Source organism: Bos indicus, chromosome 2 (genome assembly GCF_029378745.1).
Source record: "Bos indicus isolate NIAB-ARS_2022 breed Sahiwal x Tharparkar chromosome 2, NIAB-ARS_B.indTharparkar_mat_pri_1.0, whole genome shotgun sequence".
Classification (NCBI taxonomy): domain Eukaryota; kingdom Metazoa; phylum Chordata; class Mammalia; order Artiodactyla; family Bovidae; genus Bos; species Bos indicus.
In genome coordinates, this window is record NC_091761.1 from 7183377 (window position 1) to 7204168 (window position 20792).

General features: G+C 38.1%; 1 protein-coding gene across 1 annotated transcript in view; it reads left to right on the forward strand.

Annotated features, from left to right (window-relative positions):
- COL5A2 (collagen type V alpha 2 chain) overlaps positions 1–20792 on the forward strand; it is a 159757-nt gene that overhangs the window by 95107 nt on the left and 43858 nt on the right. Inside the window, exons 7-18 of the mRNA XM_070802450.1 lie at positions 1575–1685; positions 3048–3125; positions 4977–5021; positions 6545–6598; positions 7013–7066; positions 8173–8226; positions 11117–11170; positions 12131–12184; positions 14155–14199; positions 14603–14656; positions 19201–19245; positions 20675–20728. Coding sequence (XP_070658551.1) covers positions 1575–1685; positions 3048–3125; positions 4977–5021; positions 6545–6598; positions 7013–7066; positions 8173–8226; positions 11117–11170; positions 12131–12184; positions 14155–14199; positions 14603–14656; positions 19201–19245; positions 20675–20728 — 702 coding nt within the window. The remainder of the gene's footprint in view (positions 1–1574; positions 1686–3047; positions 3126–4976; positions 5022–6544; positions 6599–7012; positions 7067–8172; positions 8227–11116; positions 11171–12130; positions 12185–14154; positions 14200–14602; positions 14657–19200; positions 19246–20674; positions 20729–20792) is intronic.

Genomic DNA, 20792 nt, shown 5'->3' on the forward strand with positions numbered 1-20792 from the left:
CTCTACTCCCAGTGACACTAAATGTAGTTTTTGGTTTTGCTTTGGAAATCTCTTTGGGAACAGAAAGAATGTTTTAGCTCATTTTTTTGTATTAATGATACCTGATTATTAATTAGCAATTTCACATTTTAAAAACACATTAAGTTTTCCACACATAGTGGTCTGAGTAGTTCAGGCTACTACGTTTTATATGCCTCCATTGACAGCATACATTTCCAGACCATGGTGTCACATTTGTATGATCTAGAAGTCTTAGGCAGCAATGAAAAATTAGCCTCCATTATGTAATACAGTGAAAAAAGAGTAGAGTGAGTAGTCAGTTTCTGAGAAATCAGTTTTCAAAATGTGAGTTTTTATCAGGCTGTTATCTACTTCTGTTTGAATAGATAAATTTGCTTAATTATGCCACTACTCCAAGAAGTAAACATGTCAAACAGGAGTGTTTGAATATATGAGAATACATATTAATTAAATTTCGGAATAGCTCTTATGCCACCCTCCCCCAAACCATCATCTGCAAGCCACCTCTCCTCCCCACTCTGCTTGTCCTGTGCTTCCTCCCTCCACTGTATCAGCTCATGTTTGCTTATTGTGTGCTGAGAGATAGTCTCAGGTGTAGGCATGGTAAACTTCCTTTACTGTTTAACTCATCATATATATATATACATTTTTTTGATCCCTACTTCTAATTAGTAAAATCATATTGCGTTTTGAGTTCTTTGATCCTTCCTTTCCTTTCTTTGGTCCTATTATGAATTTCCAGTGTTAAAAAGCTAGAAAATACTTAACAAGACTTGTGGGAATGATGAGGTTAGGAGATGGAGCATTTCCAGAACTGGGGACGTGGCTGTTCCCCAAGCTGCCTTCAGAATGTGGGTTAGGAGGAGGGTGGAATTTGGCAGCTGTAACTCATTGCTCACTTCCTTGAGAACTAGACTTGGCTGCGTCCCCATGCCTTTCCCTCTGCTTCTCATGGGTCTGGTCTACCTTTGGGAGTAGTAGGGAAAATAAAGTATATCAGACTTCAAGTACTAGAGTAAAGAAACTGAAATGCGAAAATGTAGTAATCATATACTGAGTGTCTACTATGAGCCAGGAACTATGTAAAACATTAAAAAATTAGATGAAAATCACAAACACTGTTCAAAGATCCATAATGTTCTTTTCTTAAGTGGGGGAAAGTTAAGCAGGAACATACACAGTTAAGTGAATTTAGAAATCGACTAAATACCCTTAAACAGCAAAACTCAAACAAGTAAGGAAACTTATTCTAGAATATTGACAAACTGAATACACTCTTATAATTATTCCAAAAACAAAGCTGATTACTGGGAATTTAACACATCAAGAGTAAAATTCCTACCCAGAATGTGTCCTCTCCTGACGGCAGAGGCTGTGACCAGTGCTGAAGTCTGCAGTTTTGGTGTAGCTGATGAAATTACTGTGGGTGGCTGGATTGCTCTTTTTCAAAAAATAATGAACACTTCACCTCCATCAAGAAGTTTGTGGCTTTTGTTTTCTCCTAGGTACATATTTGGCAATGGGTTCTAATTTCTTCTGGCTTACTTTTCCAGGGGCCTCGTGGTCCTCAGGGAATCGATGGAGAGCCAGGTGTTCCTGGTCAGCCAGGTGCCCCAGGACCTCCTGGGCATCCCTCTCACCCAGGACCGGATGGCATGAGCAGGGTGAGTGGTGTGCGTTGCTTAAAATCTTCTGTAGATAATGTATTAAGTTTTTGGTATATTATTAGGATCTTAAATTGTGTTAGTTCACATATTGGTCTTTAGCTGTAAGGGCAGCTAAGTGAACACAGTGCTGCTGTGAATAACAACAAAACTAGGAAATCCACAGGGAATTGTTGGAAAATTCAAAATATCACTTTTTAAAGATGCTGCTTCAAATGGTTTATCTTTCTTAATGTCAGTTCTGGGCACTGGGATTTTGTTCTTTCTGTTGATTCGCAAGGGCCACTAATATTGTTCCCACTGTGAACTGGAAAGAGAAATGCGTCTCTCTCCTTTTTTGTTCTCTTGGCTCAGAATGCTGAAAGAATCTGTGTCATGTCCTCCCACCAAGGAAGGATGACACATCCAGATGATGCTTGCAAAAGGGCTACTGAGTGGACATCAAAAATGCATTCTGGTTATGTCTCTGAGTGTTAATTTCCTACCAGAAGTAAAATAAAATGTCTTTCTATGCCTGCCTCTTTGAAGTCTTAGTGTCAGACTTCTGAGTAGATTTATGAGCAACTTGTATAGTGCAATGAGGGAATGTATGGAACCCTGAAATGTGATTTTTGTTTTACAACAATTTTTACATTTGCTTTTCAACTCATTGTAGAAGGAATTGCCAATTTATTTTTTAAAAATACACATCTTCTTTTCCCATTAAAATCTGGAAATTGATAGAACTCCTGGAATGAAAATGGACAGTTTTAGTCAATTGGGTTACCAGAGATTTTTAGATGTGAAGGAGAGAAGGTAAAACTGTTACCAATTTTGGAATATTCCAGGATTCATTAAAAAGATCATAACATTTTAATCAACTTATATAAATACAGTTAAAATTTACTGCCTACTAACAAAGAAAGAATACCATCTAAGTAAAGCAGTCTGGTATAATGGAAAAATCTTTAGGAGAAATGTTTTAAAGGCACCTTTAGGTTTTGTTCAGATGTTTGGCATGCTCTAACAATGGGAAGAAAGCGAATAAAGAGACAAACCTGAAATCGATTAGACTGGCTAAATGCTTATCAGAATGATCCATGCTTTTATCAAGTATCAGGCATTTGGCCCATTGCAGTAGTTATTTTGAAGCAACATAATGAGGAAGATTGTTCACTCAAAAACACGTACAGTGAAAACAGCTTGAATCTTTTTCCTTGCTTTGAAGTCAAAAGTTTACAATGAAAAAAAAAAAAAAGTTTACAATGATTCTCAAAAGAGTCATTCTTTAAGAATCCCAGAGATCCTACACTTCTCAGTTTAAAAACTATGTTGATACATATCTTTTACTGTGGAAATAATGTCAACACATTTCTTTAACAGCCGTTTTCAGCTCAGATGGCTGGGTTAGATGAGAAGTCTGGACTTGGAAGTCAAGTAGGACTGATGCCTGGATCTGTGGTAAGTGTAGATTTTATTGATAATCAAAGTACTTTGGAAAAACCATTATGCAGAGAGGTTTGAGTTAGCTAGTAAAGAAGTAACATGTGTCTTCTTAAAATATATCCATCCATCCATTCATTCAATTTACTTATCAAACTCTGCTGTGTAATATTTGAAAGCCCAGTGGTGTTCCATTTGTAACTGTACAAAGTTATTTGTCTTCATTAATAAAGGACTGTCTGTATTTTTCAGACAGTTATAAGTTAGGTTATAAGTTTCCTAACTTATAACCACCAAAACAAAAACTGTACTTTCTAAAAACTAAAAAAAAGCAAAGCAAAGTCTGTTTTATGGTATTGTTAGAAAGTTATTTGGCAAAATGTATTATTTCCTTATATTATTTCCTTACTTACTCTCTGGTTGCCTTATGCCGACAACTCTAAAATTTACTCACTGGGCCATTAGCATTCTCTTTTGCATTTCTTCAACAGCTGGAAAGATTCCCATTTTCTCTACTTTAACCTGGGTATTTGGAGCAATGTAATTTTATTAAATGAATTAACTCTCTGCAAAGTGACTCTTCCATACTTTTTTGCTCATAACATAATTCAAAGGCATTCCAGATTAATGACATTTCAGACAATATTAAGTCAGACTGCATAGATAAACACCCCTTCTACCTATCCTTTGGGCTTCCCAGGCAATGCTAGTGGTAAAGAACCTGACTGCTATTGCAGGAGACATAAGAGTCCTTGGGTCGATTCCTGGGTGGGAAAGATTTCCTGGAAGAGAGCATGGCAACCCACTCCAGTATTCTTTCCTGGAGAACCCCATGAAAAGAGGAGCCTGGTGGGCTACAGTCCATGGGACTGCAAATAGTCAGACAAAATGGAATGTTTGAGCACACACACCCATCCTTAAGGCCAGTGAGTAATTTAAATATTGTTGGTATATATTTTAAGTCACTTAAACATTGTTTGATTATACACATTCTAAGTCAGTAGCAGTATGGTCTCATTCAATGATTAACTGGGGATATTTTTCTGAAATACATGTTTTTAATAATTTGAAGTTCAAGTTACAGGTGTGTTTATTTTTTTTAATGAAGCTCTTATTTTCTTGCTATCTAAAAATCTGATCAATCCAAAACAAAAATTTAAGTTTTCACCATAAGAACAAACTAGATTTTGATTTAATTGCTTTCACTTTTTAAAGTGTGACATTAAAAAAAAATTACATAGACATTTACTAACAACTTTTAAAAATAGCATTTTCCTTTTCTTATCTTTGTTATGTCACATTGTAAACGTTTCATAATAAATTGGGGAAGTCTGTTTGGATACTTTAGACGTATGTCATGAAAGAAAGAAATAACCTACAAAACTCAGTGCCCCAGATCATTTAAAACTTACATTTAAAATAATCCAGTTGCTATTGTTGATAGTTTCATAAGCCTTTAATTCAACGTGCTCATTTAAATTACGAGTTATTTACTGTGAAGCTGAAGAATTAAATAGACAGTTTGATAACAACTTATGCTTGCCAGGATTTTTCTTTGTTGGTTATTCTGCTTCAATTAAACCACCCCTTCAGTATGCGAGAGTTCTCATCCCAAGACACTGGGTGTGCACAGGCATTTTTATTTCTTTTCATGACTCTGAATGTGTGTATAAGATCATCCCAACATTATCCAAGCTTTAATCTTTTTGAATTTAGCTGTATTCCAGGTGAATACAGAAGGACAATGTCATCACCTTTTCACTGTCAGAGATTCATTTTTCCAGATTCTAAAGTGAATTCAACATTTTTGAAAGTTGTGAACTAATTGTCACGAACACTATGCAACTTTTCTTCTCATTTGTTTTTAAGGGTCCTGTTGGCCCAAGGGGTCCTCAAGGTTTACAAGGGCAGCAGGTAAGTCTTTTTATAATTAAATCACATACTGTAAAAAAAAAGAAAAAGAAAAAGAAATAAGTTCTCTGGGAAATGACTGCTTTTGGCTAGGTTTTAAATTGCATATTGTAATGCTCAGAGGACCAGATGGTTGGATAGCATCACCAACTCAATGGACATGAGTTTGAGCAAGCTCTGGGAGATGGTGAAGGACAGGGAAGCCTGGCATGCTGCAGTCCATGGGGTTGCAAAGAGTTGGACACGACTGAGTAACTGAACAATAACAATACTCACTGAATGGGCTGTATTCAATTAATTTTCACTCACTTAGAAATATATTCAATAGGAATTTAGAAAGATGGTAACAATAACCCGGTGTACGAGACAGCAAAAGAGACACTGATGTATAGAACAGTCTTATGGACTCTGTGGGAGAGGGAGAGGGTGGGAAGATTTGGGAGAATGGCAATGAAACATGTAAAATATCATGTAGGAAATGAGTTGCCAGTCCAGCTTCGATGCATGATGCTGGGTGCTTGGGGCTGGTGCACTGGGACGGCCCAGAGGGATGGTATGGGGAGGGAGGAGGGAGGAGGGTTCAGGATGGGGAACACATGTATACCTGTGGCGGATTCATTTTGATATTTGGCAAAACTAATACAATTATGTAAAGTTTAAAAATAAAATTAGAGAAAAAAAAAAAGAAATATATTCAATATGTTTTTCAAAGATTTTTCATAATGCTGAAGTTTTATCACCTGTTTCTTTATGTGACTGACCTCCAATACAAAGAATTTTTATGTGCCTGTGTTTGTAAAATAACAGATCATTATCTCATGTCATGGTGAAAATCCTTATAATTAATTATGTGCCAACTCTGGAGCTATGAAATGAAGTCATAGAAGAATATCACCTCTTAGTATTATTAGAAATAACAGTGACAATGATCACTCCATGAAATCTTTATAAAGTATATAATTCTGTACTCTCCTTCTATAACCTTTCAAATACCAATAAAATACTCATGTAGAGCTATTTTAATTTTTGTAGTGATTTGACAGGCTGTAGAACATGTTTTTTTTCTAAAGAGAGAGAGAGAAGAATTCCTAGCTCAAACATGCCATATTTTCATTACCATGTGTGTGGAGTTTTACTCCAAGCTATTTTACAGTACTGCCATTGTGAATGGAAAATGTAGCTGATAAGAAGGAGGAAGAGAAGAGGGAGATGACTACCACCATCGACACCCTGTGCCAGCACTATTCTAGGCTCTCAACATGCGCTAGTTACCCAAAGAGTTACAGCAGCTTACTGAAGTAGGCGCCACATTATTCTCATTTCACAGATTAGGAAATGCGATATAGAGAGATGAAGCATTTAACAACTCATCCAGAGTCATAGCGGGAGAGTGGTCGAGTCAACATTTTGAGCAACTGCACTGTACTGTGGACAGTATAGGATTTAGTATTGTGTTTTCTTTGATTTGTTCATATAATTTGTGTATTATATATAAATTTTATACAATTTTTTTGTTTGGATTTTAGGGTGGTGTTGGCCCAGCAGGACCTCCTGGTGAACCTGGTGACCCCGGCCCAATGGTAAATGTCAAGTAAGCATGTAGACCCAGTGTACTGTGAGTCCACCATTACAATGATGTCATGAGTTATTTATGTTACCACCTCTTTCCTCATGTAGCAATATATTCTAGTCCAGTTCAGGAGTCCTGTGTTATGGACTGTGCTTAAGCTACATATTTCTTGTGGCAGAGTATTTAAATTCAGAGGCTTTGAATATGGTCAGTGGAAAGTGCTGATTTGTGCATCTGGGAAATTAAATTTTTTTCCTTTGAGCACATAACCTGAAAGATACAACATAAACTTCAGAATATTAATGAAGTTGTTTTCTCTGATATTTTTCATTTGTTTCAAGGGTATTTTGGATTGTATCATTGATGGATATGGGTAAATAAAGGTGAATATCCTTACTCTCCTTTTGCTTCATTTTGTTATTAGGGTCCAGTTGGTGCACGAGGACCAGAGGGCCCTCCTGGAAAACCTGGTGAAGATGTAAGCTGCTTTTCTTCATTTTGCTTTGAAATTTTTCAAATTTCAAAATTTGCAAAATTTTGGCCAGGAAAGAGCTGCAACATTAACATGAATATTATTCATTTGTTCCCATTTCATTCACCTACTTTTTACTGTCATTAAATTTAATAAAAACAGGAGAGGTCAGAATGGAATTTTATAAAATCTGAACGTGCTCTTAATTGTGATGGTATTGTATTGTTAGGTACTGTATCTTTGCCTGCTTAGGTTTTCCATTATGATTTCTCCGTGGGATACTAGAATTGCTGTCACAACAGCAACAACATTTGGTGGGCAGAGCTTTTGAAGTGATCTTAAGGAAAAACACATTTCTTTGATCCCAGAAGATCATTATGAGGCCCTCATTAAATGGATTTTTTAAAATGTGTTCACAGAATAGTGTCAGTATTGCTCTCCAATGCTCAAAAAGTTGTTTCTTTAATTGAATTTTTAAAGTTAAGCCTAAATTTCAGATTTTAACATTAAGAGCATGTGATCAGTGTTCTTAAGAACAGTGTATAACAACAGATTTGCTTTCCTGACTTCCTCTGTTAGTTGCACTAAAGTTGAGGATAAAATTATTAGGTAGGCCATTAATGTCTATGTGACATTAAACCAAGAAAATATTTTCTTTTTGTGTGTCATGAGATTTATTTAAGTGGATTACAATGAATTTGGCCATAAAGAAAATATCTCTGGTAGTTCTTAAATTTTTTTTATCACAAGAAATAAATGGTAAATTTATTTTGAGAAGCACTGTTTCAGTGCTTCATGTTGATGTAGAATTTCGTGGCATGTGTGTATGTGTGTGTGTGTGTGCAAATTTTGATGTTGAGTAAAATGGAGAGCTAGGTCAGACCAGTATAATTTATATTTATTTCTTCTTCTGATAAACGAATGGAATCTCCACAGACTGACGTGCTATAATGCACTGCCCTCAGGCGTAGGGCTATGCTCTCACCCTGCTTAGACCACTGGATGTGAGCTTTCTAAGGAAGACTTTTTACCTGCGATTGATTTGTCATTTAGTCTCAGGAGAGAAAATTTTAAATCCCTCTTTCCTCCACTTTGCTTTTTTTCCCATAAAGGGTGAGCCTGGTAGAAATGGAAAACCTGGTGAAGTGGGATTTGCAGGATCTCCGGTAAGTTTATACTGATCAATACAACAATACAAAGACAAAATTCAAACAATGAAGAACATTTAAAACTAACTCACCATTCATGGCCTGCACATGTAGTAGACACTGCCACCAAGATACGTTCCCTTCTGTCATTGTGAAACAGGACATTTTGCCAGGATGAGAGCTAATTTGAGTTCCCAACTTTGCACTGACACCATATGAATGACCCTCCCAGAGCTAGAGAATTATAACCAAATTTCCAGATAAGTCACCAGCTTGACTTACTTACCTTTCATAATATCTCGATCCTAATTTATCTTTTAAAGATATTTTTAGTTTTTTAAAAGATTTGGTATTCATATGTCAAAAATGACAGCTTTAAAAAGTTTGTTGATTTGTTTTTTATATGCTAGAACAATTAATTGTGGACAGGATGCCTCTTTGGCTGTTCCCTAAACCCTAATGTTGACTGAAATTCTTTATTGATGTTCTGGCCCCTAAAAGCTTATAACCAGATATATTAATCACCAGCTCTCCTAATACAGTTGTTTTCTTCTCACTTGACTCAATACAGGGAGAGTAACTAGCTCTACCAGAATTCAAGATCTGGGTCACTTGGCTGCTCTGAACCCACCTGTCTTTCTTCACTCATGTTACTTTGATAGGTGCTCCCCTGGGATGTGCTCCAGAGCCAGTGGGAAAGTTAGAAAATGATAAATAAGCATAAATGCTCTAACATTCCTGCTCTTAGACTTTCTCTTGGTCCAGAATCCCCTGAACTGATTCAACTTCCTACTTATTATATCTCCTATAATATCCTAATATTTCTACCACCATAAACATACAACAATACTGAATTATTTCCATTTACTTTATGAAAATTGATGAGGTTCAATGCTAGGGATTTTTTGGACACACAAATGCTAATGATCTTTTATGGGAATTTAAGCACAGGACTGTAAGGATCATTTAGTTTCGAACACAAAACCAGGCCTGCAGCTCCCTCCTCTCTTTTTCCTTTCTTCCCTCCTCAGCCTGCAAACAAAGCCTGCAGACAAAGACAGGTGGTTTAGTCATTAGCACAGATGTTGGTGTGAACCAATCCAGGCCTGAAACTCCCGCCCTGCTGCACACTTGCCCCTACTCACAGCGTGGGCCCTCCGCGGGGAGGAAAGGCGCCCTGCCAGGATGTCACAGATGCAGTCTGCAAGTGCAGAGCAACGATGTGTGATTGGGGTGTGATGACAGTCTTGGGTCAGCAGAACGAGAAAAATTTTATGAGCGCTAGTACATCTGGTTTATTTTCTTGCTATATTAGAGATATGTAATCACATGAGAATTCCCTTGCAGACCACAAAAACTCAAAAGTTTACTAATCATTTGAAATAGCATAGCTCAGTAATTCCTCTATAGGCTTAGATGGATGTATGCTGAGTTTCTGCTCAGGATGGTGGGGAGATGAATCTCAGTAAAGGGCAGGATTCCATTCCAAACTCAAAAGCCATTTTTGAAGTGAAAGAATTTCTAAGTAGGGCTGTGTAAACAGGAGCTTTAGTGGAACTTAATGTGTTCAGAGTGCAGGGTTTGATGTGCCCTTACTGTGATAACCCCCTACAAAACACTACAGAGACATTTTTCCTGAAAGAGGTCATGGAAGAATTATTGCTTTGCTTTTATCACACAAAGTTTGTTTATTGAGTTATTTGTTCGTTTAGTTAACACTAAGTAAAGGGTAGGGTAATACAGAACAGAAGGATTTTGCCGCCTCTGTAAGATTGTACTAACACAAGAGACGTTCCTTGAAAGATTTAGGGGAAGCTCTATGAGTGTCAAGAAGATGAAGAAGATGATGAATGTGAAGCCATTTCTTTATTCAGTTGTTTATTCAGTTTTTATTCTTGAATGCCTACTAATAAGGCAGAAGGCTAAGTGTTAGGGATATGCGGATTGATAATAATAATTGATAGCGTCAGTCTGTGCTACCAAAGTGCTTACTCTACCAGTAGCAGTAGATAGGTTTCAACACAAAACCTATTTAATGTAGGCAGCTGGAATAAGTGAGTAATTAAGTCACTGGATCCTTAACTATTTAAAAAGGGTATGAAGAAACAGTTTCAAGCATCATTTCAAAGAAGTCATACCATTTTGGATTTGATTTAGTGTCTGATTTCTGTTTTTTTTTTTTTTAATTTATACAGTTAGGTGAAGGATGCATAGAATTAACAGAAATTAAGAAGTTGAGTCAAGGAACCAACCCATTCTCTTTATATTACTTGACTTTCTTTTCTGTTGGATATTTCGTTTTCTCAGTTTTTTAAACAATCACAAATCCATAAGCTGCTCCTGAATATTTTATTAAAAAATTCTGATAACATTTTAATATAATCTTTCTAATCATAATTTACTGATAATATTTAGAATTCCAGAAAAAATAGATTATATTTATTTGCTACAAATGCATTAATTATTCTACCACAAATAAAACACAATATAAAAGAGAAGCATAATTTTCCTTAAGTTTCCTGATTATTTTTCCTATACCTTGACCTACTTGATTTATTTATTTATTTATTTTTACTTGATTTAGACACAGAGAATGTAGATTAAGGCTTATTTTCTTATTGTTTATTCTTTACTAATTATAACACAGCAATATCATTTGAAAATTTAAAAATGTCATCAAATCAACACCTGGAATTAATCCATGTCTCTGTGTAAGACTTGTTTCCATTTGCATTGCTAATTTTTTGATAACCTAGACATATTTTGACATATAAAAATATATTTCGCCTTTTTCTTCTTAGGTTTGTTGGCAAAAAAAAAACTATGTACCAAAAATCTTTTTTGGGAAAAAAAAGTGCCTTATGCAGTTAATGACTCTGAAATGCCTTATCTCTTTTTCCCCGCACAGGGAGCTCGAGGATTTCCTGGGGCTCCTGGTCTTCCAGGCCTGAAGGGTCACCGAGTAAGTTCAATCCTCTGTAATCCTTTTAGATACCCTGGCTTATGGAGTAAGGTCTGGGGAGCATTACCTTCAAAATCTTCACAATTTCATTTGTCAATTGCCCTTAACTGGCTATGGTTACAGTAGATGTCAGTTACCAAAATCACAATGCATTTTTACATTTCCTTTGAATTTCATTTGATTCGATAAACAAATGTATTTTGAGTTCTTACAGTGTGCTGAATACTGCACTATGAATAAGAAAGTAGTGATAAATGGGAAATGTCCATGACTCTCAGCTTCAGTCTAATGAGATTTATTTAAGAAAACAGGCAACTACTACGTAGTGGAATATTTACCTAATACCATAAAGTGCACTGCATCACAGGGGCCTAGTCAACTCAGGTCCAACTCAGACACAGAAGGCTGTAGAATGCTTCTGTCTTTAACTCAAGATAATGAATATGCAACTATTAGCTACGTACATACTTACATAGAAACTACACCTCTATCTAAAAGCATAGTTGATATTCACTCAGTGTACATTGGCTGGCCTCTGTTTTGAGTGTTTGAGCTTATGATTAGAATGCGTGTGCTGTACTAGTTATTAAGTATTTTTAAAATCACTCCTGGATGTGAACCATATTTTATAACTAAATTCTATAACCATTTGTTTCCCCTAAGGCCACCATACATTTTTCCGTTTCTATTCATTAAATTTCTATGAAGTCACAAAAATTTGAAAGATGAGCCCACTGCAAATTGAAAATGTTATTTAAAGAGGGGAAACCCTACTTTAATTTTCATTGAATAGACGACTTTCAAAAAAAGAGATGAGAATTTGGGAACATTTTGAATAACGACTTTACATTTGCAATCTATTTTCATAAGGCACTTCCTGTGAACTTGTTTTTGGTTCTTCTTTTACATGCCTGAGGCTCAAAAAAGCTGTTAAATACAAATTTATATTTTTCTTCTCAGGGACACAAAGGTCTTGAAGGCCCTAAAGGTGAAGTTGGAGCAACTGGTTCCAAGGTAACTGAATAATATCTCAATACAACCTCACTACAGAATTTCTGTTCTGCTTCAAGTCTAAAATTTTTTCAAGTCCCCCTTAAATAGTTCTAGAGGAAAGAGTAGTATAAAGAATGAATACTTCAGTTCAGTTCAGTTCAGTTGCTCAGACATGTCCGACTCTTTGCGACCCCATGATTTGCAGCATGCCAGGACTCCCTGTCCATCACTAACTCCCAGAGTTCACTCAGACTCAGGTCCATCGAGTCAGTGATGCCATCCAGCCATCCCATCCTCTGTCGTCCCCTTCTCCTCTTGCTCCCAATCCCTTCCAGCATCAGAGTCTTTTCCAATGAGTCAACTCTTCGCATGAGGTGGCCAAAGTACTGGAGTTTCAGCTTTAGCATCATTCCTTCCAAAGAAATCCCAGGGCTGATCTCCTTCAGAATGGACTGGTTGGATCTCCTTGCAGTCCAAGGGACTCTCAAGGGTCTTCTCCAACACTACAGTTCAAAAGCATCAATTCTTCGGCACTCACTTTTCTTCACAGTCCAACTCTCACATCCATTCATGACCACAGGAAAAACCATAGCCTTGACTAGACGGACCTTTGTTGACAAAGTAATGTCTCTGCTTTTGAATATGCTATCTAGGTTGGTCATACTTTTCTTCCAAGGAGTAAGTGTCTTTTAATTTCGTGGCTGCAATCACCATCTGCAGTGATTTTGGAGCCCAGAAAAATAAAGTCTGACACTGTTTCCACTGTTTCCCCATCTATTTCCCATGAAGTGATGGGACCAGATGCCATGATCTTCGTTTTCTGAATGTTGAGCTTTAAGCCAACTTTTTCACTCTCCTCTTTCACCTTCATTAAGAGGCTTTTTAGTTTCTCTTCACTTTCTGCCATAAGGGTGGTGTCATCTGCATATCTGAGGTGATTGATATTTCTCCCGGCAATCTTGATTCCAGCTTGTGCTTCTTCCAGTCCAGCGTTTCTCATGATGTACTCTGCATAGAAGTTAAATAAGCAGGGTGACAATATACAGCCTTGACGTACTCCTTTTCCTATTTGGAACCAGTGTGTTGTTCCATGTCCAGTTCTAACTGTTGCTTCCTGACCTGCACATGGATTTCTCAAGAGGCAGGTCAGGTGGTCTGGTATTCCCATCTCTTTCAGAATTTCCCACAGTTTATTGTGATCCACACAGTCAAAGGCTTTGGCATAGTCATGGATGAGTGGTAGATTTAAGAAGATACATGGTACGACCTTACTTTGCCACTAGAAACCCCTACCATGCCATTTGGTTTCTACCGATGTAAGATGAGTGTTATCTTTATATAAAGATGTGCTATGAGTCCACCCTCTAAAACACATTCACTCTTAATTTTTCTTTAAGAATATCAGAGAGGTTTAGATGGTTCATTGGTCCCATTATTTTAGTACCCTTTTAATTTTAGGGCTTTTTGGCCATTGTTTCTTCCCCAAATTTATTTATGCTTCTAGAAGGAAAGAGAACATCCAAGAAGTGCAGATGACTTTTTAATGGAAAGTACAATGAGACACATGTGTGAAAAAGCATTTGGATTTAAATTTGTCATTTCTAAGCTTCCTACAAGAGATCTTAAAGGAATATTATAGTCAATTTTAGTTTTGTAAAATTTTACTTTTATTGTCAGACATAGACTAAGCACTTGTATTAAAATTCAATTAATGTGGCTAGGTATAATGAAAATGAAAGTGAAAAGAAGATAGTTCCATAAGTCTTGCTTAAATTCCCAGTTTGATTTTAGGCTTATTTCTGTAGACACTAGATTTCCATTGTATTTTGAGAACAGGTGATACAGCATAGTTTTGAGGCCCTTTATTCAAAGTGTGCCTTTCAAATGCTCACTTTGAAAATAAGCCTTTTAAATAACACACTTGGAAGAGAATATTGTGAATATCAATTGTAGGCTTCCTGTATTGTAACGTGATCTCACTTTTGCTTTAGGGTGAAGCTGGCCCTACTGGTCCAATGGGTGCCATGGGTCCGATGGTACGTATCAATTTAATTCATTGTTATTTCTTTGCTTTTTAGCTTATGCTAAGAGAATATTTAAATGGAGAAAAAGACATAGAGAGCATATGTTAGCTGGTGAAATAATTCTTTATTATCAGCTGAAAGGCAAGCATCCTATAAGAACTGCCCCTTCAAATAGAAAAGGCTTCCTGCATTACATTGTTTTTCTTAATTGTTGAATGCACTTTTCTTTTTTTGTATCCAGGGACCAAATCAGGATTATTATAGATTTAGGACATTAATGCTAGATTAAGTGAAATCTATTTGGGCCAATTATAATGAGTAGTGGTTATATTAATGATTGATTTGAGAAGTGAAATCAAAGTACTCTCAGATTCAAGTAAGATGTTTCAAGAGATGTTCTCTCTCTCATCTATAGGGCCCAAGAGGAATGCCAGGAGAGAGAGGAAGGCTTGGACCACAGGGTGCTCCTGTAAGTATGTGTATTTCAGCTCTTTCAAATACTTTGTTGAATATGCCTTTTAAAGGAGAACAAACTTTACTTTGCTTACTTTGTAATTTTTATACTTTTCTTTTTGAAACAAAGTTAAGTTTACAGGAAAGTTGAAAAGATAGAATAGAGAGTTCACAGGTATACTTTACCTACTTTCTGTTAATGTTACCATCTTACATAACCAAAGTATGTTCATTGCCTACTTTTTTAATAAAGAAATTAAGAAACTGTTATTACTTATTATTTACCAAGTGTTCTAAATCTCTTTATCTCCTGTTCCTCACAATCCTAAAAGGTGATACTATGAATAAACCCTTTAAAAGATTAGAGTCTCTTGATCATTTTCCCTTGATTGATTTTAATTGTACCTGCTAAATTGCTTTGGAGAAGGCAATGGCATCCCACTCCAGTATTCTTTCCTGGAAAATCCCATGGGTGGAGGAGCCTGGTGGGCTGCAGTCCAGGGGGTCACTAAGAGTCAGACACGACTGAGCGACTTCACTTTCACTTTTCACTTTCATGCATTGGAGAGGGAAATGGCAACCCACTCCTGTGTTCTTGCGTGGAGAATCCCAGGGACGGGGGAGCCTGGTGGGCTGCTATCTATGGGGTCGCACAGAGTCAGACATGACTGAAGTGACTTAGCAGCAGCAGCTAAATTGCTCAGTCACTTCACATCATGCTCTTCGAGACCCTATGGACCATGGTCCGTCAGGCTCCTCTGTCCACCACGGGATTCTCCAGGCATGAATATTGGAGTTGGTTACCATGCCCTTCTCCACGGGATCTTCCCAACCCAGGGATCAAACTCACATCTCTTATGTCTCCTGCATTGCCTGGCAGGTTCTTTACCACTAGTACCACCTAGGAAACCCTTTAATCGTACATATTGAGAAATACCCTTGCTCTCTGCCCATCTACCTTAAACCTGGGGCAGGGGCAGTTATTTTATTCATTCTCTTCACAGCTCTCTGGAAGTCAGGCTGTACTTGCTAATATTTCAAACTTGCAGTTCATTACATTAAACCCACTTTTTTTTTGACAATTAAGGACTGCCATCTGACCTTTCTTATTTTAATATCTTATCATCTCCTTTAGAATTAAGAGTCCCAGTTTTATCACATCCCCTACTATGATCCCACAGAAGACAACCACTTTAGAGCTTCTCAGTGGTACTGAAGTCAGGGCCTTGGTTCAGAACAAGTGACACCCTCTCACTAGACCATTCCTTATCACTTATAGGCAGAGTGTCCCCTGGAAATGTAGAGAATATTGTAGAATATCAGTTCAGTTCAGTTGCTCAGTTGTGTCCGACTCTTTGCCACCCCATGAACTGCAGCACGCCAGGCCTCCCTGTCCATTATCAACTCCTGGAGTTTACCCAAACTCATGTCTATTGAGTCAGTGATGCAATCCAGCCATCTCCTCTTCTGTCGTCCCCTTCTCCTTCTGACCTCAATCTTTCCCAGCATCAGGGTCTTTTCCAATGAGTCAACTCTTTGCATGAGGTGGCCAAAGTACTGGAGTTTCAGCTTCAACATCAGTCCTTCCAAAGAACACCCAGGACTGGTCTCCTTTAGGATGGACTGGTTGGATCTCCTTGCAGTCCAAGGGACTCTCAAGAGTCTTCTCTAACACCACAGTTCAAAAGCATCAATTCTTCTGCACTCAGCTTTACTTATAGTCCAACTCTCACATCCATCCATGACTACTGGGAAAACCATAGCCTTGACTAGACAGACCTTTGTTGGCAAAGTAATGTCTCTGCTTTTTAATATGCTGTCTAGGTTGGTCATAACTTTCCTTCCAAGGAGCAAGCGTCTTTTAATTTCATGGCTGCAGTCACCATCTGCAGTGATTCTGGAGCCCAGAAAAATAAAGTCAGCCATAACCAGCTCTTACTTTATCCAGCCATATATATTATATCCAATCTACTGTGTTCACTTCTCTGCCTTATTCTACTGTCTGCCCAGGCAGCTCTGGCATTTCTACCTCACTTAGTGTGGGCCATTGCTCTTTCCAAGTTTCCAAAAGCTATTTTCCCTGTTAATACTGTTTCCCAGAGTTTTTATCCGGGTGTTAAATATATATTATGGTACAGTGCTTCCAAATCACTAAAATTCTCCAGTTTCATACCCTGTCCCTCTCAATCCCGTACCTTTAGGACCTATTCCCATGTGTTCTTTCCTGAATCCTGCCTCTACATGAGGTATAGAACTTACAGTGTTTTTGGTAAAGGATCTATTCTTTCTTTTATCAGAAACAGCGTTCCTTCAGCCAAGCTATTTTGTGACTAGTTCTTGGCCTAGTGGCCAGGGGAGAAGCAGGCAGTGGTGGTGGAAGCATATATGGTCTGGTAAAGTAGAGGGCTCTGTATCACCTTTAAGCAAGAGGGAAGTATAAATTGTTAATGGGAAAGGATCATTTCTGTAGGCCCAGAGGCTTCAGGGTCCCTGAGCTTTCAAAGTTCTTAACATATCCCAGTGCCAAATTTCAGTGCTCATCGTTCCATCCTTGACCATGGCATAGTAGAATTTCCATGTTTTGGAATTCAACCTTTTCAAGAGTACTTAAACCTTTAGCATTAAATCCTGAGCTGATCTTCAACTTTTTCTTCCCTCTAGCTGTAGAAGATAATAATAGTTTTAAATGCTGCTAAGGAGGTTTACATTGATGATTAATTACTATCAGCCTTACAACATCTTTCTCCAATGGATTCACTCAACAAGATCCATAGAATTCCATTAACTTTACAATAGTTACATCCTCTGCTGCTGCTGCTGCTAAATCACTTCAGTCGTGTCCGACTCTGCGCGACCCCATAGACAGCAGCCCTCCAGGCTCCCCCGTCCCTGGGATTCTCCAGGCAAGAACACTGGAGTGGGTTGCCATTTCCTTCTCCAATGCATGAAAGTGAAAAGTGAAAGTGAGGTCGCTCAGTCGTGTCTGACTCCTAGCAACCCCATGCACTGCAGCCCACCAGGCTCCTCCGTCCATGGGATTCTCCAGGCAAGAGTACTGGAGTGGGGTGCCATTGCCTTCTAAACCTTCTCAAATGCCTGAGCTATTGCACCCATAGCCCATTCCCTTCTGTGCCTGCTAAGTTGCTTCAGATCAGATCAGATCAGATCAGTCGCTCAGTCGTGTCTGACTCTTTGCAACCCCATGAATCGCAGCACGCCAGGCCTGCCTGTCCATCACCAACTCCCGGAGTTCACTGAGACTCACGTCCATCGAGTCAGTGATGCCATCCAGCCATCTCATTCTCTGTTGTCCCCTTCTCCTCCTGCCCCCAATCCCGTTGTATCCAACTCTGTGTGACCCCATGAACTGTAGCGCAACAGGCTCCTCTGTCCACGGGATTCTCCAGGCAAGAATATTAGAGTGGGTAGCCATGCCCTCCTCTAGGGGATCTTCACAACCTAGGGATCGAACCTGTCTCTTACATCTCCCATGTTGGCAGGCAGGGTATTTACCACTAGTGCCACCTGGGAAGCCCCCATTCCCTTATATGTGTACCCTATCTCAGTTCACCGTTGGAAACAATATTTACCACTGCATCACTACAGCATGCCAAGAGAATTCCATACCCCATCTATCACCAGCTGGCCGGTGTGGAAGTCAGATTAAAAATTCCATTTTAGCATCTGCTTTCTTGACTATCTCTGGCATCAGTGGTATATGAGTCAGTTTTCCAAGGAACTGGCATCAAAGCAAAGACTTGTGTGCAGGGAATTTATTGAGGAGTGCACTCAGAAACTATACCTATGAAGAAATTACTGAAATGAGCAGGGCTTGTTACAAGGAGAAATTAAAAGCTGTGTTACATTTGCAACAGAGGCCTCAGTCTCCATGAATCTTCCATTCCATGAGAACTATGGAGCTGAAATGGCTCTTCAGACTGTTTTGAATGGGGCTAATCCTTTGTTTCACTGCATTGACCATGGAAGGGCACAGGCATAATCTTGGAATAGCTACCATCTTGCAGCGGTTTGTGGGGAGGGTCTCAAGGGTGAGCCATCAGCTTATAACACTTCCAAGGGTGATAGGATGCTTACTTCTGTGCTGAAGGGGGATCTGGGTGACATACACAGCATTTACTATCACTTAATTTCCTTTGTGGGTGAGTACATGTGCACGTGAGCTTGAGTTTTTTGTTTTACTCCAAACACATTATTATTATTATTCTAGCTATTAAGAAGAGCCCAGTGTTCAAAGTTTCTCTGTCTTTGAGTTCGTTTGATAGAAGGTGACATGTTCAAGTAAAAACAAAATCATTTTACACAGTTTTATATTTCCAAGTTTGATTTTTATTTCTTGTCCTTGGATAGATGTGTTCTATTGCTCCCTTACCCATGTTGTATAAATGTGTATTTTTATTGCTCTTAACCTAGTTAAGGTTGTTGTCAGTTAACCTTGATAGACATTCTCCAATTTTTTAACATGGAAATTTTTGTGAAGTGAATGACTTGTCAGCAAGTGCTATAGACATGCACTCTGATCTTGTCTCTTCTTCTACTTAGGGACAACGAGGTGCGCATGGTATGCCTGGAAAACCTGGGCCCATGGTGAGTGTATTGCTTTCACATTCATTCATTCACTTATTCACTCTTTCTTCCATTTGTACATTCATTAACATGTATGAAGCACCTACTGTGTCCCAGATGCTTGGAGTAACAAGACAATGAATACGCTGTGCTTGTTTTTGAACATTTCCCTATCAAAGAAGAGAGATATATCAATTAATACGGTAGCATAATGCTACTGCTAACTGCTGTAATAGGGAAAGCAACACGAAGTATGGGGACCTACTTGTACTGACACCAGTAGAGAGACAAAGATCTCAGGGATGACCTGAAGAGGAACAACTGTTAAGCTTAGTCTCGAAAGATGAGCATATGAAGAGAATAGGAGTATAGTGTGGTCCACAGGATGGATTGATGTAAAACACAGTAAACTCAGGGAAATTCGATGAGGGTAAATTGTATTTGAAGTTATTTGTCCTTAAGAGCTCTTCTCCCTCGTTACTCACAAAAATGAAACAAACTATAGGAAGAAAAATCAGTGTAACTTAAAAGGACTTTTATTAATGCAAAACTTGATGGCGTTAAAATGCAGTCCTCAAAGAAGAATCAGGATAACCTAGAATGAAATTCACCTACACTAATTTCCTTTAAATTCAGCTTTAAAATCAGTGGTTTAGACTCTATTCATGCCTTTCCGAATGTAGTATAGTGACACATGTTCATTTTTCATTAGCCTGAAAAAAATCACTCTAAAGGTATCCAGCTGATTCTTTTTTTTTTAATTTTGTTTTATTTTTAAATTTTACATAATTGTATTAGTTTTGCCAAATATCAAAATGAATCTGCCACAGGTATACATGTGTTCCCCATCCTGAACCCTCCTCCCTCCTTCCTCCCCATACCATCCCTCTGGGTCGTCCCAGTGCACTAGCCCCAAGCATCCAGTATCGTGCATCAAACCTGGACTGGCATCTCGTTTCATACATGATATTTTACATGTTTCAATGCCATTCTCCCAAATCTTCCCACCCACTCCCTCTCCCATAGAGTCCATAAGACTGTTCTATACAGCTGATTCTTAAGCATCATTTGTATAAAGTGGGATTCTAGGTTTTGGTATAGTGTGTAACTTTCTAAAAGCTATCCTTATTACTTGGTTAACACAAAGAAAGTAATTTCTCAAGAGGCAATTGTTCCAGACAGTTTGTGCTTGTGACTGACTTACTCTCATATGGTACAACTAGGAGATCCTGTTATGTTTAATACCACTGGACACCTCTTCTACCAATGTCTCATGTCAATATTGCAAAGTTCTTATAATACAATTATAATATTATCCTTGTGATTTTAAAATACCAAGCAGATTATTCCTATATATCAAAGTACAGAATGTTCAAAGGATAAAAGATTACATGTTGATAAAATATTGATTAAAATACATGCCTCATCACTTTGCTGGTTTCTTTAATAGGGTCCTCTTGGGATACCTGGCTCTGCTGGTTTTCCAGGAAATCCTGGAATGAAGGTAAGATGTTAATATATGTAGCTCTTGATGACATGAATTACTTCTTAAGCACATGAATCCCCAA